The sequence below is a fragment of the Dryas octopetala genome, chromosome 4, assembly GCF_963921425.1.
Source record: "Dryas octopetala chromosome 4, drDryOcto1.1, whole genome shotgun sequence".
NCBI lineage: Eukaryota > Viridiplantae > Streptophyta > Magnoliopsida > Rosales > Rosaceae > Dryas > Dryas octopetala.
Window position 1 is genome coordinate 2,872,596 of NC_141369.1, and position 17,433 is coordinate 2,890,028.

Here is a 17,433-nt window from a genome sequence, read left to right on the forward strand (position 1 = left end):
GGGAGATAATTTTTGTAAAGAATCACTGCATAATGGTAAAAGTGAAGTGTGCATCTGGTTGCCCTTTTCATATCTATGCTTCATTGGACATGAAAAGGAATATGTTTATGGTTAGAACCCTGAAAGATGAGCATGCTTGCACTGGCCCAAGGTACAACCAGTATGCAAATGCAGTATGGATGACAAAAGAATATGGGGATGAGTTTAGAAGCAACCCCAAGTGGGATGTTAGGGCATTTCAGGAAAAGGTGCTTAAGCAATACAACATCCAAGTCACAAGGTCTCAATGTTATAGAGCAAAAAGGCTTGCAATGAAGAAAGCTGATCGAAGGTAGCATTGAGGTGCAGTATGCAGTGCTTAGGGATTAACTGAAAACCCTTCAACACTATAATGAAAACACTACTGTTAAGGTCCAATCGGAGGTGGAATCTGATGGGGCTAGGTTCAAGAGATGATACATATGTTTGGGTGCATCACAACAAGGTTATCTTGAAGAGTGTAACGACCCGACCCAAAATTCAGGAGAAATTTTAATTTTTATTCGTTTTGGCCATGTAGAGGCATATTGGGAAATGGATTTGAGAGACTCGTATCTTTTCAAGTTTTTATTCTAAATAATTTGGGAATTTAATTGAGAAATAAAAAGGGTTTTGAGTTAATTTTTAATTTTCTTTTAAATTGGGCTTGACCCAAAGTTGACTTTTAAAACTAGGTGGTTTTTGATTTTGACTTTTGACCCATTGGAAAGATCTCAAACCCACGAGTCCATAGACGCGAACTGTGCGTCAATTCAAGTTTCGGTTTGTGAGTTACGGGCTTTTGAAGTGAGGGGCAAATTTGTAATTTTGCTTGGGCTAAGTTTTAAAAACCCAAAAACTGAAATTTTTTTCAGTTTTCTCTCTCCCCTCTCACGGACTACTCTCTCTCTCTCTCTCTCTCTCTCTCTCTCTCTCAGCTTCCTCCCCGGCGCACACGCCTCCTTCCAGTCACCATCGCCGGCCAGCCACCGCCGACCTCGACCTCCGGCGAGCACCCCGACGCCGACCACCCTCCCCTCGAGTTAACTCTCTCTCTTTCTCTCTTCGACACTTTCTCCTCTCTTTCCCTCTGTGCGCGCAGCACCACCACCGGAGGACAGCTTCCGGCCACTGTCCCAGCGGTACGAGGCCACCGGCGTGACCCCTGTGGGCCGGCCGTCCTCCCTCGAGCTCCCCTCCGCCGACCGGTGCCCCCTCGAGCAGAAGACAACCGAAGAAAACTCCCCCAGCCGCCGGTTTCTCTTGCCGATTCCGGCCAACTTCGAACTCCAATCAAGAAATTGGTTAGTGGGTTTTCTTCCTCTATTCTTGGGCTTCCAAACCCATATAGTATGGTTTGTCAATTTTGAGTAATTGTGATTCTGAAAAATTGGGGTTTAGAACCCATTTCGGGTTCCCTTTAAGTTTCAGTTTCTGGAGGTGTTCTTGAACGTGTGTGGACATTTTTCACCCCTAGGAACCCTTAATTTATGACTAGTTTTGAGAATTTTAAACAAATTGGAGAAATGAATAGTTTTTGGGTATTTAGGAATTTGATTTTTGAGGAATTATGGGCCATTTCGGGTTGGCCTTGTAAATTTTGTTTTGGAGATTATTTTTAGACCATCGTCGGACAATATTTATTCATTTGAAACCTAATTGGAATCTAGAATTTAAAGAGGTTGTGAAATTTGAGGAAATTGTGGAATTTGATCTTAGAACCACCACTTTGAGCGGCGACGACGGAGGTTCTGAATTCCCCACTGTCATTCTGAGTTCCTAGCATTAATTTGAATATTTTGACTAAGTTGGTTGGCGATCTTGGGTGTCGTAGGTCGAAACAAAGATGTTTTGGGAATAAGTTTTAGAGTGTCATCGTTTTAAAGAGGTGACTTTTAACCATAGGGAAGAACGTGAAGTAGCTAGGACGTCGGGTTTTCTTGTAAGAACATACAGTTTATTGGTCGTTGACATGGGTCTAATTGTATGCTATTGCTTTTATTAGGCGAGGCGACCGTAGCTCGTGACGATCCAGCGGAAGATCGAAACTAGATTTCCCCAATTTGTGAGTGGACTTTGTTTTTATAAAAGTTTATGTTTCTAAATGTCTATGATTTCATTGATTTAATGGTGGATTTGTGTTGAGAATTATTATTTAAAGTTTCTTCAAATGATATTCTAGTTGAGACTAATGACTTTAAAAATTGAGATGTTGTGATTTGAGGAAAGACACATGTTTTATGAGTTGGGTTGTTAAAAGGGAATTGTGAAAAGAGTATTTAAAAACTGATGTATAAATGCACGTATTGACCTGTCGAGCCTGCCTGTGTTAAATGCACGGGATTGTGGCCAGGATACGAGCCTACTCGTGCGGAGCGACCCTCCGTACGAGATTGTGGCCAGGATACGAGCCTGCTCGTGCGGAGCGACCCTCCGCACAAGATTGTGGCCAGGATGTGAGCCTGCTTGGCGGAGTGACCCTCCGTACGAGATTGTGGCCAGGATTTGAGCCTGCCCGTGTGCGGGATTGTGGCCAGGACATTGTCTACAGTACGGGTACAAATATGGTGTGAGTTTTAAGTATAAGTGTTTTGAGATATCAGCTTATAAAGATAATTTCAGTTCAGATTTGCTATTTCTCAACTTGGAAAGTTTTATTACTTTTTCAGTATATTGAGGTCTATTTGAGATGATTTTCGAAAATGATTTTGAAAATAGTCTTTTTTAAAATTGGGGGATTTCAAAGAGTATCGTGAGGTCTTAGAGTGAAATGTGGTTATGAAGGGTTTTCTGAAAAGATATTTAATTTTTGATTTCATTTTTATTAAACTGTCCACTCACTGAGTTTGTCTCACGTTTTACCTTGTTTTGTCTTAAATTGTCCCTCAGGTAGTAGCTTTGGTGGAGGTCGAGCCAATCACGTCGAGGCAATTACATCCATATTCCTACTCGGACCAGTAGGCGTTATTTAATTTTTTTTGTAGAAATTCCTTGTGATAGAATAGAAGCTCTGATAACTACTTTACAATTTTAAGTTGGATTTCTGTGAAATTGTTGGGTCTGAGACCCTATTTTGGTTGTGGTAGAGGTGGTTGCTATATAGAAGTGCTTTTTAACAGGTTTTGAAATTTCTGGGTTAGTCTATTTTCAGGGGAGGTTCTACCGAATTTTCGGTAGGATTTTTCTTGATTTTGGATTCCCACAGGACCTCTCTAGATGGTTGTTTCATTAAGGGACCACACCGAGGACAATTGTTGAACGCTATTGGGGTTGATGCCAACAATGGCATGTTCCCAATAGCATATAGAGTGGTTGAGATTGAAAATTATGATTCATGGAGCTAGTTTTTGGATCACCTGATTACTGATTTCAGGATGGATAATTCACATGGTCATGTGATAATATCTGACAAACAGAAGGGGCTGGTGGATGCTATTGTTGATTTGTTACCAAATGCAGAACATAGGAACTGTGAGAAGCACTTGGCAACAAACTTTAGGAAGAAGCACCCTGGGTTGTTACTTTACAACAATGTTTTTTCTGCAGCCAAGGCCACAACAAAATCCATGTGAAGGAGTGAGATGGCAAAGATGAGAGCACTGGATGGTGATGCTGCTGAACGGGTCGATGACAAACCTCCTCATCATTGGTGCAAGGCTTTCTTCTCAACATTCCCTAAGTGTGACCTCATTCTCAACGACCTTTGTGAGTCATTCAATGCTGCAATACTTACTACCAGAGACCAGCCTATCATCACTATGCCTGAGAGGATCTGAATGTACATCACATTGCTCATGGCTAGAAGAAGAAAGAACTGTTATAAGTGGAATCACAATCTCCCCTAAGAATCAAGGAGATAATAGACAATAAGAAGAAGGATTGCAACGTGTGCCTTGTCAGCTTGTGTGGGGCAAAGAAATATCAAGTTGACACTGGGAACAAGACATGGGCAGTTGATCTAGACCTAAAAACATGCACTTGCAGGAGGTGGGATGTGAGTGAAATCCCTTGTAACCATGCAATGGCATGTATATGGAGGCATGGTCATAAGATTGAGGATTATGTTGATAAGAAGTACTTGATAGACAGTTACATGCTCACTTATGCACCAATGATTAATCCACTGCTAGGCCAAAATGAGTGGATTAAGAGTGGAGAACCTCCTTTGAAGCCATCAGTGTACAAGAAGCAGCCTGGCAGACCCAAAAAGGTGAGGGCCAGAGATGCCACTGAGCCCAAAAAACCTCCTACAAACCCAACAAAACTTCAAAAATATGATGTGTCAATGACTTGTAAAAAATTTGGGGTCAAAGGACACAACTCCAGGACTTGTGGAAAAGTTAAAACAACAAATGTTGAGGTAAAGTTTTTGGGTGTTAAATAGTCATATATTGATTATGTTATTATTCAATTTGAACTTTGTGATAATGTTAACAATATATATGTGTCATTTTGATTGCAGTACAAGAAAAGGCAAAGGGAAGCAGAGAGACATAACTCATCCAATATTCAGCAGAAGAAGGTTAAAAAGCCAAGAGTGACAATGAGGCAATCTTTGGATAAGAGAAGGCATTCACAGCCCTATCCAATAGATAGACCACTAGCAAGTTCTCAACCTGTCCCACCAATGAATGTGCTAACTCCTTTGACACCCACAATGTCCCAGCCTAACCAAACATGTAACTCAACAAGGGAAATTCCAAATAAAAGAGTGAAGTCACCTGCTAAGAGGAAGCAAAATCCACCCACTTCCCAAGTCACAAGCAATGTGCCATCATCCTCTGCACAAGCCAATGGTATTAGAAAGATGAAGACTAAGTCACCAACCAAAAAAAACCCCTTGTAGGTTCTGATGTGGATAACTCAATTGAATATGTTGTTGCTTTTTGGCTCCTGCTTTATGTTTGCAATCTAGTTAGAAGTTTATTTTGGTTGGAAGTGTCATTTGGTTGGAATTTGATTGTATTTTGAACATATTTTGTGTTGAAAATTTGGAGCTAATTGTATTTTAGTTAGGAGCTATTAGTATTTTAGGGCATTCCGCACAGGTTGGGACATGTTGTGTATTGAACATATTTTGTGGGGTTGACAGTGTGCATTGAATAGGCACTTGAAGCTATTTTGGTTTATGTGAGTGTATTGCCTCTTGGAATTATTTTGTGCACTTGTTTTGGGTTTGCAGGGATTCATTTGTGCCATACCAATGACTATGTTGTTGCCAAAAAAATATGTTTTTGGTCAAGCTTTGCACATTACCAATTGCTTATCAATGACTATTCTTATTATATTTCTACAAAAAATGAAAAGTGCCAAATGCAATAAAATTCATGTCAATTAGACACAAAAAGGGGTTTCATAGTAATATAAGCAAGGATTACAAATAGGTGATAAAATAGAAAACCAAAATCAACTTCCATAAAACCAAAAGTCAATATTAATATAAGCAAGGATTACCAATATGCCTAAACCTGAAACTATTTATATTCCTTCAAAATACCCAAGCCCCAATGCCCTAATGTCCCAAACCCAACCTCTTCGGTCCCAACAGCTCCACATTTTCTTCACCCTTTTGAGTCAACACCACAAGGAGAAATAACACCCATGAAACCACCAAAATAATCCACACTCTCCTCAACCTTGATCGAAGCACACCAATTTGCGACTCCATGGTGTTTTGCCTCCTGATCAACCCAGGGATCACCTGCCTGGACCTCTCACACATAGGAGGATCTACCCACCTGAAAAAGTTGCAGCCCCAGACTCTCTGCAAAACCAAAACACAAACACCCAAGTCATAATCTATAAATGAACAAACCCAAAAGTTGGGCCAACTCTGAGTCATCATACCCCCCTGCAACATCCCTCGAACCTCCTTCCAGGATTAGTGTCCGTCCATGACGTCGATCGCAGTGCTGGAATCCCACAGTAGCAATATATCACATTAGTTGGTTCCATTTTTTGCAATATCAGGTATCTTCTTTATACACTTTTATCACATTTGAGTAGCTAGTTTGACTTAATTAGGACACTTAAATAGAGCCTGTTCGCAGAGGTTGGAGTTGACAGTGTGGGAAAACAGAGAAAAAATGGTGGGAAACTGGTGGCAAGGGTGGCGAGAAATCGAGGGAGTTGCGAGTTGGCCTAGGGTTAATTAAATACTGGGGTGAAATGTCGAATTTTCCAATTAAAGATATCACGTGCTAGGCATTAAATTGATGGAAAACCCTTATTTGACCCTTAAGTAAATTTTTAATCATGATGGATGCACTTTTGAAGGAAGAGTCATGATCTGGCTCCGACACACAAGTTGGAGTCCTTTTCTTCAAATTTTCTCATTATGAGTATTATAGGTAAAAAAGGGCTAGTAAAGTAAGTTTTTGACCTAGGCGGTCAAAAAAGCTTAACATTGATTAAATAGGGCTATTTTCTTAAATTATCCATATAAAAATAAGAAGAATTATTTTAATAATCTAAACGTGTATGCACATACAATATACTCATAGAATGTATTGTGCTAACACGTTTATTTAAATAAATACAAATATAGATTTAGATGCAGGAAAACACATATAGTTATTTACCTAGCTCGAAGTTTTAGCAAATATCATGGTCTTCTACGAACAAAAGGTTTTTTTTTTTTTTGGTTAACTTCTACTAACAAAAGGTTAGTAATATGAAACCTATAAGGTGATGGAAAAATTCTTTTATATTATTTTTTTTTATAAAAGGAGAATCGAATTTGAACTAATCATAATATTATATTCTATGTAACTAGGACAAAAAGATTCCTATGATGTTGATGTTGAATTCATAATGGTCTATAAACTTGGACAACCAATTTTTTTTTTTTTTTATCTGAAAGAAAATTCATAAAAAGGCAAACAATCAAGGCAAAGCCCAAACAAGAAAAACAAAGAACAAGGAAAGCAGAGAACAAAACAACAGCCAACCCAGAAAGGGAAAGCCCGAAGGAAGCTAAAGACAAAAGCTAGGGAGCAGACACTACCCAAGCCAAACCATACAGAAACCCAAAAAAACCATAAAAGAAGTAAACACCATCAACACCAAGCAAGCTCAATGACCAGAGAGACATCGAGGAAGGAGAGAATGCATGTCAACCCCAGCAACAAACACCTTGTCAAGGGGGACAAGGGAGACCATCTTTCGACAAAATGCCCACCAAGGAAGAAGGAGGTCTATTGACCCAGACAAAGCTGCTCCTCTCTACAAGCTTGCGAGGCTACCCAGTTGGCAGCCATGTTCGCATGTCTAGAGACCCAATGCCAATTGCAAAAGGCAAAGGAGGCTCGGAGGTGCCGAATTTCATACAAGATCGGGTATAATTCCCAAGAGTTTCTCTTGATTTTGTTTTCAATTGCGTTGATCACTTCTAAAGAATCAGATTCCACCAAAATGTTAGGATAACCCATTTCCAAAGCCAAAGAGAGCCCATCAACAATAGCACGAGCTTCAGTCACAAGCGGCGAAGGAGAGGAACAGTTGGAAGCAGAGGCACATAAAAAGGATCCAGTAGAGTTTTGAAGAAGCCCAAGCCCCATCAGTGTTAATTTTGACGAAACCAAAGAGGGAGGCTATGCAAACCACCCTTTTGTGCTGAGTTGACCACCCTAATAAATTTTTTTCAACTTTTTTCCTATTTTACCCTTTATTGCAAAAACATGATAAAATCACCCAGATCCATTCGGTGGTCATCTACCGAAATATTCACCAATGTTCGGCAGATAAGTGTCGAATAAATGCAAATATTTCGGCAGATAACTGTCGAATGCCTTTTTCATTTCCATTCGGTAGTTATCCACCGAATAATCCACCAATGTTCAGCAGATAACTGTCGAATAACCATAAATATTTCGGTAGATAACTGTCGAATGACCCAACGAACAAAATTGAAATTTTTTTGTTTTAAGGGTAAAGTTGGAAATTTGAAATAGGGTGGTCAACTTAGCAATTTAGGGTGGTCTGAATAGCATTGGCCGAAACCAAATGGAGGGGGAGCATTTGAGGAGCGAATGGTAAGCAGCGGGTTCACATCCACACGATTAAACACAAAAGCACATCTGGACTTCCAAATTGCCCGGCAAGTAAAAGCAATATAAGCCAATTTCAAATGAATAGATAATTGAGGATTGGATGTGTCAACTTTTGTTTGATCATGGAAACCATTGTTCAAAACGAGTAATCTGTTGTAGATCAGGTCTAAAGGAACAATAGCCCCCAAACCACACACATTGAACCCAAGAACACTTAAGAAAAAGATGCTCAATTGACTCATGATAGTTATCACAAATGGGACACAAGGGACTATCAGTCACTTTCTTACGAAACAAGTAACTTGGACAACTAAATTATTCCTCCATTATTCATGAAAGTCTAAAAAAAAGCCAGGCAAGCTCAATGAATGAAAGTGATGCCAAGTCAATCCAAGCTAAGCCAAACATGCAAGCCCACAAAAGAAAGAGGACCCTCAATTGACCAAAGCACTTAATAATACCACCTGATCGATCAAGATTATTCTCCAACCAACCACAGAGATCAAACTTTGATTTAGCTGAAATGAAAAAAAAAAAAATTATGAAGGAAAATTCTCAACTGTTTAAAAAGCAACTCAAGCATTTCAAATCACATATCAAAGTTGCATCCAATTCAAAACTATGAGGGCCGAGAGCACATCACTTAAGGCAAATTCAGACAACCGCATTATAAATAATAAATACTGAAATTTTATATTCCCCTCCACATACAGCATAGAGTAATATACAGGGGGTAAAGGAAGATCGCTACTGAGAAAATAGGTATGAAGGTGAAAACCAAATGAGAGAAAGACAAATGATCCTGCCTGTAATTTTCTTTCACAATAAACCCAAGAATAAACAAATAGTGAAAAGCACTATAAATTATGCCTAACCAATAGGGCAACACAGGAAGAATGTTGACCTTTCTTCAATTCTTTACTGAAGGTACATGTGAGTCAGTTGAGAAATACTGCTGAGAAAGTCCATCATCCACATCATTGGATAAATCATGACTTGCATCCTGCCCGTGCTTTAAGCTGGAACTATAAAGCTCCTCAATTTGGCTGGTCACCTCAAGCATTGAAGGACGCTTATCAGGGTGCTGAACAGTGCATTCAAGTGCAATCTGTAAAAGATGAACCATTTCTTCCTCAACATTCTGGTACCTGAGAAGCTCGAGGTCAAACACCTCAGCAGTCCACTCCTCTCGAACCACAGAATGCACCCATCTTGGAAGGTCGACTCCTTCCTCATTCATGATAGTATGGGTCGGAGGCTTCCCTGTAAGTAGCTCCAAAAGCAATACACCAAAGCTGTAAACATCTGCTTTTTGGGTTACTTTGCTGGTATCTGTGAGTTCTGGGGCACGATAACCAGAAATGCGGTTGGGAGTCAAGGTTGGGCTTGCAAAATGAGCAAGGCAAAAGTCAGAGACACAGGCTTCATAGGATCTAGTGAGAAGAATGTTTGAAGATTTGATGTTTCCATGGGAGGTCATGGGACCATGAGAATGTACATATGTAATTGCACGAGCAGCTCCGAGGGCAATGCCAGACCTTGTTTCCCAATTCAATGGAGTCCTGCTGGATCCTCTGTTTCCTGTAGTGAAAAAGTATAGAATGAAATGATAATAGAAAGATAGTTGACAAGAAAAAAGTCCTCAGCATCATTGCTTTAGTCCCTCTTTCATGGGGACTTCGGGTTTAACATCGACAAAGAACACTAAAATTTTCTTCGGCTTTTGCTTTCAATGTCCCTTTTTGGTGCTAGCATTATTAAACATTTTACAAAATTTGTTAATTACGGAACATATATACCGGTGCTCCTTAACCGCCATTGCAATCAAATAATAAATGCAGATTATAAATAAGACTTTTTTCATGAGACACAAAAGGCATGCCTTCATGCAGAGCACATCAATCCATTCTTAAGTATTAATACCTTCAATGCAAGTTTCTGCAAAGGAATGGGGGCTTTACAATTTCCACAAAATCAATATTATAGGAAATATTGGAGTTAGGACCGCAAATAAGTCATAAAAGAAATAATAATAAAGGTGTCAACAACTGAACCGTACCAGTAAATCAGTTGTTTCTTACCAGAACTATAATCCCCCCACCCCACAGACACACACACAAGACAAAAAGCAAATAAAACCCAAGCACTGCATATGCACACATTGAGTCATATATAAAAAGAAAGCAAAGTCCTTCTAAACCATTTTAAAAATGTTTCTTGCTTTCAGAAAAAAAAGACCAAAAAAAAAAAAAAAAAGACCAAAAAAAAAAAAAGCAAAAGCTTTTTTAATTATTGTTACATTCAATGTGGTTTTGGGGGTAAGAAAAAATACTTTATCAGAACTTACTGAATGAAAAATAAATGATACAATATTCTTCTAGTACAGCAAAAGTCAGAAGCATACAGCAGGTTTTGCATCTGTTCTATGCAAGAACTGGGATTTGGGACTATGTGCCACTCTCTGTGCCCATACCAGGTAAAAACATACTCTCTTATGCATATGTAGCTTAATATTTTGCTTAGATACTCAGTATTATGCTTCTCAATTATTACAAAGACGGCTAAGATGGCTTGCAGCTCTAGTTGTTATCAAACAAGATTCAGGATCATCCTGTTGTCTATTACTTTCCTTTTAATATTTATTGATTCATTTCACCCAAACAGGGTCATGACAACAGTTTCCTAGTCCTTACAAACCCATTTGAGAGGGGTGATTTAAAATCTAGGGATTTGGGTGATAATATATAGTTAAATTTCTTGATTGGATTCCACATACATCTTTTTTTTTTTTTTGGCCACCACATACATCTATATTTAAATTAGGAAAAACAAAAAAAACATATGGATTTCAAATGATTTCTTGACATTCCTTTTTAAAACTAATTTAAGCTTATTATTAAATCTAAATCATGTCTTATAAATCATTCCATCCAAATAAACCATACAGTGTAATAGAAATCTATTAAAGGTTAACTGCAGACATGCATGTCGAAAAATTGGGCAACAAAAAGACTATGCAGTTGACATATGGAAATATGAAGAATAGCAATTCAATGAAGATATACAATCATGAACCAAGTTGGCTTATAATGATAAATTTGCAGAAATAGTAGTAACCATTTGAAAAAAAAAAAAATCAAAAAAATCAAAAAAATCAAAAACCAACACCAAAAAAATAATAACAATAAATCATAATGCAACAAATGGAACCCAATAAAGAAATGCTCACCATGCAAAAGAGCAGATAAGCTTCCCATAGGCATGTAATCATAAACAAGAAGCTTCTCATCCCTGCTATAATAGTAAGCCCTGAGTGGGACCAAATTCACATGATCCATTCTCCCAATCTCTTCAATCTTTTCCTTAAATTCCTTCTCCGATACAATTACTTCCTTCAACCTCTTCACTGCCATGGCCACCCCCATTTCCAGAGCCGCCTTGTAAGTCGTCCCAAAAGTCCCCTTCCCAAGTACCTCAGCAGATGCCCTCAGCAAGTCTTCCAAATCAAACACCTTCACCGCATTCCCGAAAAACACCAAATTCTTACTCCCACCACCACTCTTCACATTCCCTTTTGAGGCAGCCGATAAATCAATACTCATACTCTCACTATCCAGCGCAGTCTTTCCACGGGGGACTTCAGCCTCCGGGAGCGTCCCCACAACATACTTTGTACCATCTTCCCCAGTTTTCTTTCTTCGACACAAAAATACCAAAATGGCAAGAATGATGAACAACCCAATCACACAACCAATCACAATCCCTGCAATTGCCCCACCTGACAATTTCTTATTCCCACTCTCAGTCCCATTGCAGGACTTCAGTGGCTTCCCGCAGAGAGAGTTCCCTTCGTAGGCCTGTGCGGGCCAGCCCGAAAGCGTCCGAGGGACTGAACCGTTTAACATGTTAAACGAAACATTGAATTGTCCAAGACGCGGGAAATTCAACTCTGGAATTGACCCAGTAAACTGGTTCTCCTCCAAACGCAGAGACAACAACTTGGTCAAATTATTAAACCCCGGCGAAATTTCACCGGAGAATTTATTCTTACCAAGATTCAATCTCACGAGGCTCTGCATATTGAACAGAAAATCAGGAATTGGACCGGAGAATGAGTTACCTTGCAAGTAGAGGTTCTGGAGGTTGACGAGTTTGACAAAGTCGTTTGGGATTGGACCCGAGAGTGCGTTCACGCGTAGAGAGAGAACGAGGAGTTGGGTCAAGTTGCCAAGACCAGGAGGGAGTTGGCCAACGAGTCCCCGACCCGGTAGGCGCAACCCAGTGACTCGGTTGGACTCACATGTGACGCCGAGCCACGAGCACGGGTTGGTCTCCGTGAGGTTCCAGACCATTGTGCGGCCTTTGACGGCGGTTCTGAGAGCCAAGAGGGCCTCTCTATCAGAAGCCAGATCTGCCGAGCTCGTTCTCAAGCCAAGGCCAATGCAATAGACCAGCAACACAGTGGTGAACACCAGTTTGTGCTGTTTTGGGGGCTTCATTTTTCCACTCGAAAAGGTGAAAACAGAGTTGGGTTGCGATGTTCTGGGTTTGTTATCAAATGGGTTTCATGCGTTTCAGTTTTGAAATTTGAATTAGAGCTTTGGATTTCTGCTCTCTCTCTGTGGTTGGTCGGACAGAAAAAGTGAGAGAAAATGGTTGAGACGAGTGTGGTAGTTGCGTTGTATTAAAGCCCTGGGAATCCCGAAATGGTTAAAACCCCTTCGCTGAGTTGTAATAATAATGACGGGATGATTCAGTACGTGATGGTGTAAATGCGTATAATGCAGCCACTGACTTTTACATAAAGAATATGGGAAATGGTTGAAATTTTGGTTTTGGGAATATTAAGAGGCAAATTAGGCAATTAAGGAAGCTTCAAAGTGGTGGCCAAAAAAAAAAAAGACAGCTTCAAAGTGGGGCCCCACAGATATTGGATCGGTCCAAAGGGATTTTGAACCTTTTCTGGGGGCTGACTGGCTGGGTCTGGCTTATTTTATAACTCGTTGGTTGAATATTAAATTTTGGGTCTAATTTGGTAGAAATTAGAATATTATTATTAATTTATTATTATGTTATGACATGGACTGACCTTTCTCGATAAGAAATCAGTTCGGGGAATTAGGGATTCTTTTAAGATATGTCCTGCTTTTTTCGGGTAGGCACTTTATTGTTTGGCCATCTATAGTAAAAAGAAAAGAAAAAAATTTGATTTTAACGCGTCTGACTTCCAGTGTTATTGTTATTTGAAAAATATACCAAATAGAATTTTACATGTTTATGGTTTTACAAATTTACACTCTTACGCGTATAAAGTAATTAAAGCCGTAAATATCCTATGCAATGGAAAGTACTTGGGTCACCCCTTGGGGGTACCCCAATGTCACCCTACCATCTAACATTGTAAATTTGGTAATGTGACACATGATCAGAACCGTTCATTTTTTAGATTACTTATTATAGATCATCTCTGTAAAAAATTAACTCAATCGAAAATCGTTTGATTATATAACTATTGTCGATTAAATAGAAAAAATCAACGGTTTGGTAAATATATTACTCTCTAATCTGAAATCATCGACTTTTTCTACTTAATTAACAACAATTATATAACCAAACGATTTTCAAATGATTCAATTTTTTGCAGAGATGATATTTAATAGGTTATCTAAAAAGTGAACAGTTCCGATCATGTACCACCATTGCCGAAATCAAAATTTAAAAAGGTGGCATGACCTTGGGGTACCCTCAGGGGGTGACCCAAGTATTGTCCCGAGTATTGTCCATATGCAATTATCATAAAATTTTGATATTATTTAATCAGTTTATCTGTGAAAAAAATAGGAGATTGATCCAATGATCATTTGGTGTAATGGATGACATTTCGTCTCTCATTTATTTAGAGAAGATCTTGAATAATGGTAGATAACAGTTGTTGATAATTTAAAATAAAAAGGAAGAGAAAACAAAAAAAAACAAAACAAAACTTATCATTTCCCTTTCACACATACAACCAAAAAGGACAACCAAGACATGCCTTCCACCAAAAGGTTGTAGCCATTTGAAGAAAAACAATTCATACTAATTCAAATCAGCTTTTCATATGTCTTTAATGTACTTGTCCTTCAATGGCCTAAAAAAATAAATGTACTTGTGCTTCAACTTCAATTTTTGCCCCAACATGATTTGATTTATATTACCCAATGATATCAATAATAAAAATCCTCTCATGTATTTCTATAAGATAATTTGCCCCTAACACCGAATAAAAAGGGTACTTATTTATGGTATATTAGAGACTTTTCCTTTGCTTTGAATGCTAATTAATTGGAGAGGTTATTATTCTTTATTTCATGATAATCTCTCATCATGAAATTGTGATATCTTAGTACCAAAAAATAAATTGTAATTTGTGAACTCCACATAAAGATTAAAAAAAATTAAAAAAAAAAAAAAAGAAGCCTGCACATAAATTATAAAAGGGGCAGCACTATTGGCACTATCAGAAAGTCATCGTGCAATACCCTTTTATTCTAGATTTATTACTCTTAAGGACTTAAAAACTCCTTAAATTACTCAAAAGGACACTCTACTTAATTTGTCAATCAAAATGATAGTCTTGAAATGTAGTGTAAGTGTGTAATTGTATTTGCATCTACAGTTGCCACTTGGTTCTTTTTCTTTATTTATTTACTTTAATCTTAATATTTTTGGGGTTGATTCATGTTTTTCTAGCCTGCTTGAGTATATTTTGGGTTGATTAAGTAAAGTTAGTTTTTTTTTATTGTGGATATATAATGTAACTGTGATGTTGTAACTGCAGATGCAGTCAGAGGTAATTTGTGTTCTCGTACATAATAATGCAATCAGCATTCCTTTTTTCAAATTTATTTGAAAATTTTCTTTGATTTTTTTGACAACATTTTCTAGAATTAATTTGTTGGAAATTAAATTTTCCTCCTTGTTCAATTTCTGAGTAAACCTAAGGTACTCTTTTGACTGAGGTAAGAGCCCGAGAAGGTAGTATTCTTCATTACAAACCCAACGTTACCAACTTTGTATTTTTTGGAGTTGAGAAATTTTTTTATGAATTTTCAAAGTTACACTAATTTTTTATTTTCCAGAAATTATTTAGTGAAGTTGTAATTTTCTGGAAATTCTAGAAGTGAAACTAATTTTGACTCCTTAGATAAATAGTACTTGTCAAGAGTAATCCATAGGATTTTACGGTGAATTTTTCTTAGTCTTGAGACATTTTTTGCGAATTTCTGGAGTTGATAAAATATTAGAAAAATAAAAAATGGGAAAAATAAAATTAGAAAGCACCAGATCGCGCCATGTGGCATGATCTGGGTTGTTCAATCGTGCATGTAAGCCCAAATCACATGGCTATGATCTAACTTGTACACATGGGTAGGGACACGTGCCATAAGGAGGGGATGCCACCTTATGATGGTTGGGCTGAGTCAAAATGGTCAACTCGGCCAAGTTGACCGAGGTCCAACTACATATAAAAAAGGTCGACCCTCCCCATTTCCGCACATCAACTTATTCTTTCTCGTTCCTAAGTTAACCGAGTTAACTCAGTTCAACTGCCTATAAAAGGGGCCGACCCTCCTCATTTTCGTACATCACCTCATTATGTCTCGTCCTTTGAGAGTTTCTCTCTCTTATTTTCGCTCTCCTCCAAATCTTGTATTTGAAATATTTTGAGTTTTATAGCTCCGATCAATGATCAATTTTCGCCAACGCATCAATAGGATCGATCCTACAGGAGCTCTGCAAGGTTACACTTACTGGAGGATCGATCCTCCCAGCAAGAGCATTGATCCTTTAGGACAAAAATTTTAGAACCATTAAAATTCACGGGTAGGAATGTAACACCCTGAACCTCGGGCCTATAAATATTCTGAAAACCTTGTCATTTAAACTCTTTTTCAAAGAATGAGTCATGCACTTAACATAATAAATAAATACGTTTAATAAATCAGAGTGTGAGCCCAAAATCATTATATAAAATCACTGTATAAAAATAATCACATAAATCAAGATAGGTCTCACTGCCTCGTCTTCTCCCCACTGCCTCCTCAGCTTGCTTAACCTGCAAAACATTAACCACACTGTACCATATCCATGGTACACCGGGTCATTCAAACAAACAACCCGGTAAGCTCACTAGAGCTCGTATGAGTGAAATATTTTAAACAATAATCCTCAATAATATCCTCAATTTCCATATTTAATAATAATCCACAATAAAAATCCATAATTTCTCAATCACATAATAATTTTATCGTCAATCATCCAAGCATCAACATAAACATAATTCCTCAAATTCACATCAAATCCCACCAACAATAATAATAATCATCATCATTGTGGCCAATCAATTGCCTAATCGTCAACTATTAACCTCAACCTCAATCATTCACATCCTAATTAATAACCTCAACGCATAATCACCATCAATGTCCATCCTCAAGATTCAAGCCTAGATTTTACCAAATCCTAGCAAACAAAGCACACAAGAAATCAAGCAACAATTAAACTAACTAATTTCACTCACAGTTTAACCACGCGAAAAGACCGAAATGCCCTTCTTGGTTCCTTTGCTCGGATCTCAAATCTGGCAGCATAACGGCATCGGGAATGAGATTTCCCGAGCCCGTACACCTGTTAAGACCAAACAACCAAATAAAAACAATTCAGAAACACAAATACGCCACTGAACGACCGAAACGGGCGGCAATCACCACGCACGGTGGCTGCCCAATTCACAGAAAACATAACAACGCACACTCGGACTAAAATTTCACCTCAAAAGGTTCAAGTGGCAGGGAATAGGCCAAATACACAGAGTTTGAGTCGGCGTCGCCGCTGCACAAGACAGAATCCACGCTAGCCGAGGGTGCCCAAACCTGGGTCGACGCCAAAAGTCGTCGGAATCACAGAAATCCGCGGGAGCAGCCGCGGCCCAAAATCTTCAATCCGCCACCGTTTGAGGTCATCGGAGCATGGGGTAACCACGAGGAGGCTCGCCGTGACCTAGGGAAGAGAACCCAAGTGGCTCGGAGTCGCGTCGTGGCCGGAAAATGTAGATCGCCGGCAAGGAGGATCGGCCCTGTTCTGCGTTGATTCTCGGTCTACAGTGGTCGGCCGACGAAGGGGAAGGCTGCTGGGGGTCGGCGACGGCGAGATGAGGTCACCGATGCCTGTCGCTGGTCGTTGGGTGGCCGAACGGTGAAGTGCCGAGAGAAAGGAGTGGCGGAAAGGAGATGACCGGAGAGAGAGAGAGAGAGAGAGAGAGAGAAGTCTGACTTTTTGGGTTTTTAAAACCCACTTTCGTGAAAATTACAAGCTTGGCACT

General features: G+C 38.9%; 3 protein-coding genes across 5 annotated transcripts; 1 reads left to right on the forward strand and 2 right to left on the reverse strand.

Annotated features, from left to right (window-relative positions):
• The first annotated feature begins 940 nt into the window (after positions 1–940).
• Positions 941–5,032, forward strand: LOC147286184 (uncharacterized). Of its 2 annotated transcripts, XM_086242326.1 has the most exons (4): positions 941–1,322; positions 2,024–2,083; positions 2,908–4,378; positions 4,481–5,032. In XM_086242326.1, exons 3-4 carry the CDS (start codon positions 4,040–4,042, stop codon positions 4,862–4,864), a joined length of 723 nt encoding a protein of 240 aa, XP_086098452.1. In that variant the 5' UTR covers positions 941–1,322; positions 2,024–2,083; positions 2,908–4,039; the 3' UTR covers positions 4,865–5,032. The 2 variants fall into 2 exon arrangements, with proteins under 2 accessions (XP_086098452.1, XP_086098453.1); XM_086242327.1 differs by lacking the exon at positions 2,024–2,083.
• Positions 5,033–5,530: 498 nt separating this feature from the next.
• LOC147286185 (uncharacterized) lies at positions 5,531–5,973 on the reverse strand. The gene is made up of 2 exons (XM_086240694.1): positions 5,866–5,973; positions 5,531–5,782 (listed from the first exon to the last, which is right to left on the reverse strand). The coding sequence occupies exons 1-2, from the start codon at positions 5,971–5,973 to the stop codon at positions 5,531–5,533; spliced, it is 360 nt and encodes a 119-aa protein (XP_086096820.1).
• Positions 5,974–8,014: 2,041 nt separating this feature from the next.
• Positions 8,015–12,758, reverse strand: LOC147286186 (putative inactive receptor kinase At1g48480). 2 transcript variants are annotated; one of them, XM_086241787.1, is made up of 3 exons: positions 11,299–12,758; positions 8,974–9,650; positions 8,015–8,587 (listed from the first exon to the last, which is right to left on the reverse strand). In XM_086241787.1, the coding sequence occupies exons 1-2, from the start codon at positions 12,566–12,568 to the stop codon at positions 8,980–8,982; spliced, it is 1,941 nt and encodes a 646-aa protein (XP_086097913.1). In that variant the 5' UTR covers positions 12,569–12,758; the 3' UTR covers positions 8,015–8,587; positions 8,974–8,979. The 2 variants fall into 2 exon arrangements, with proteins under 2 accessions (XP_086097913.1, XP_086097912.1); XM_086241786.1 differs by lacking the exon at positions 8,015–8,587 and having other exon boundaries at positions 8,723–9,650.
• Positions 12,759–17,433: the final 4,675 nt, after the last annotated feature.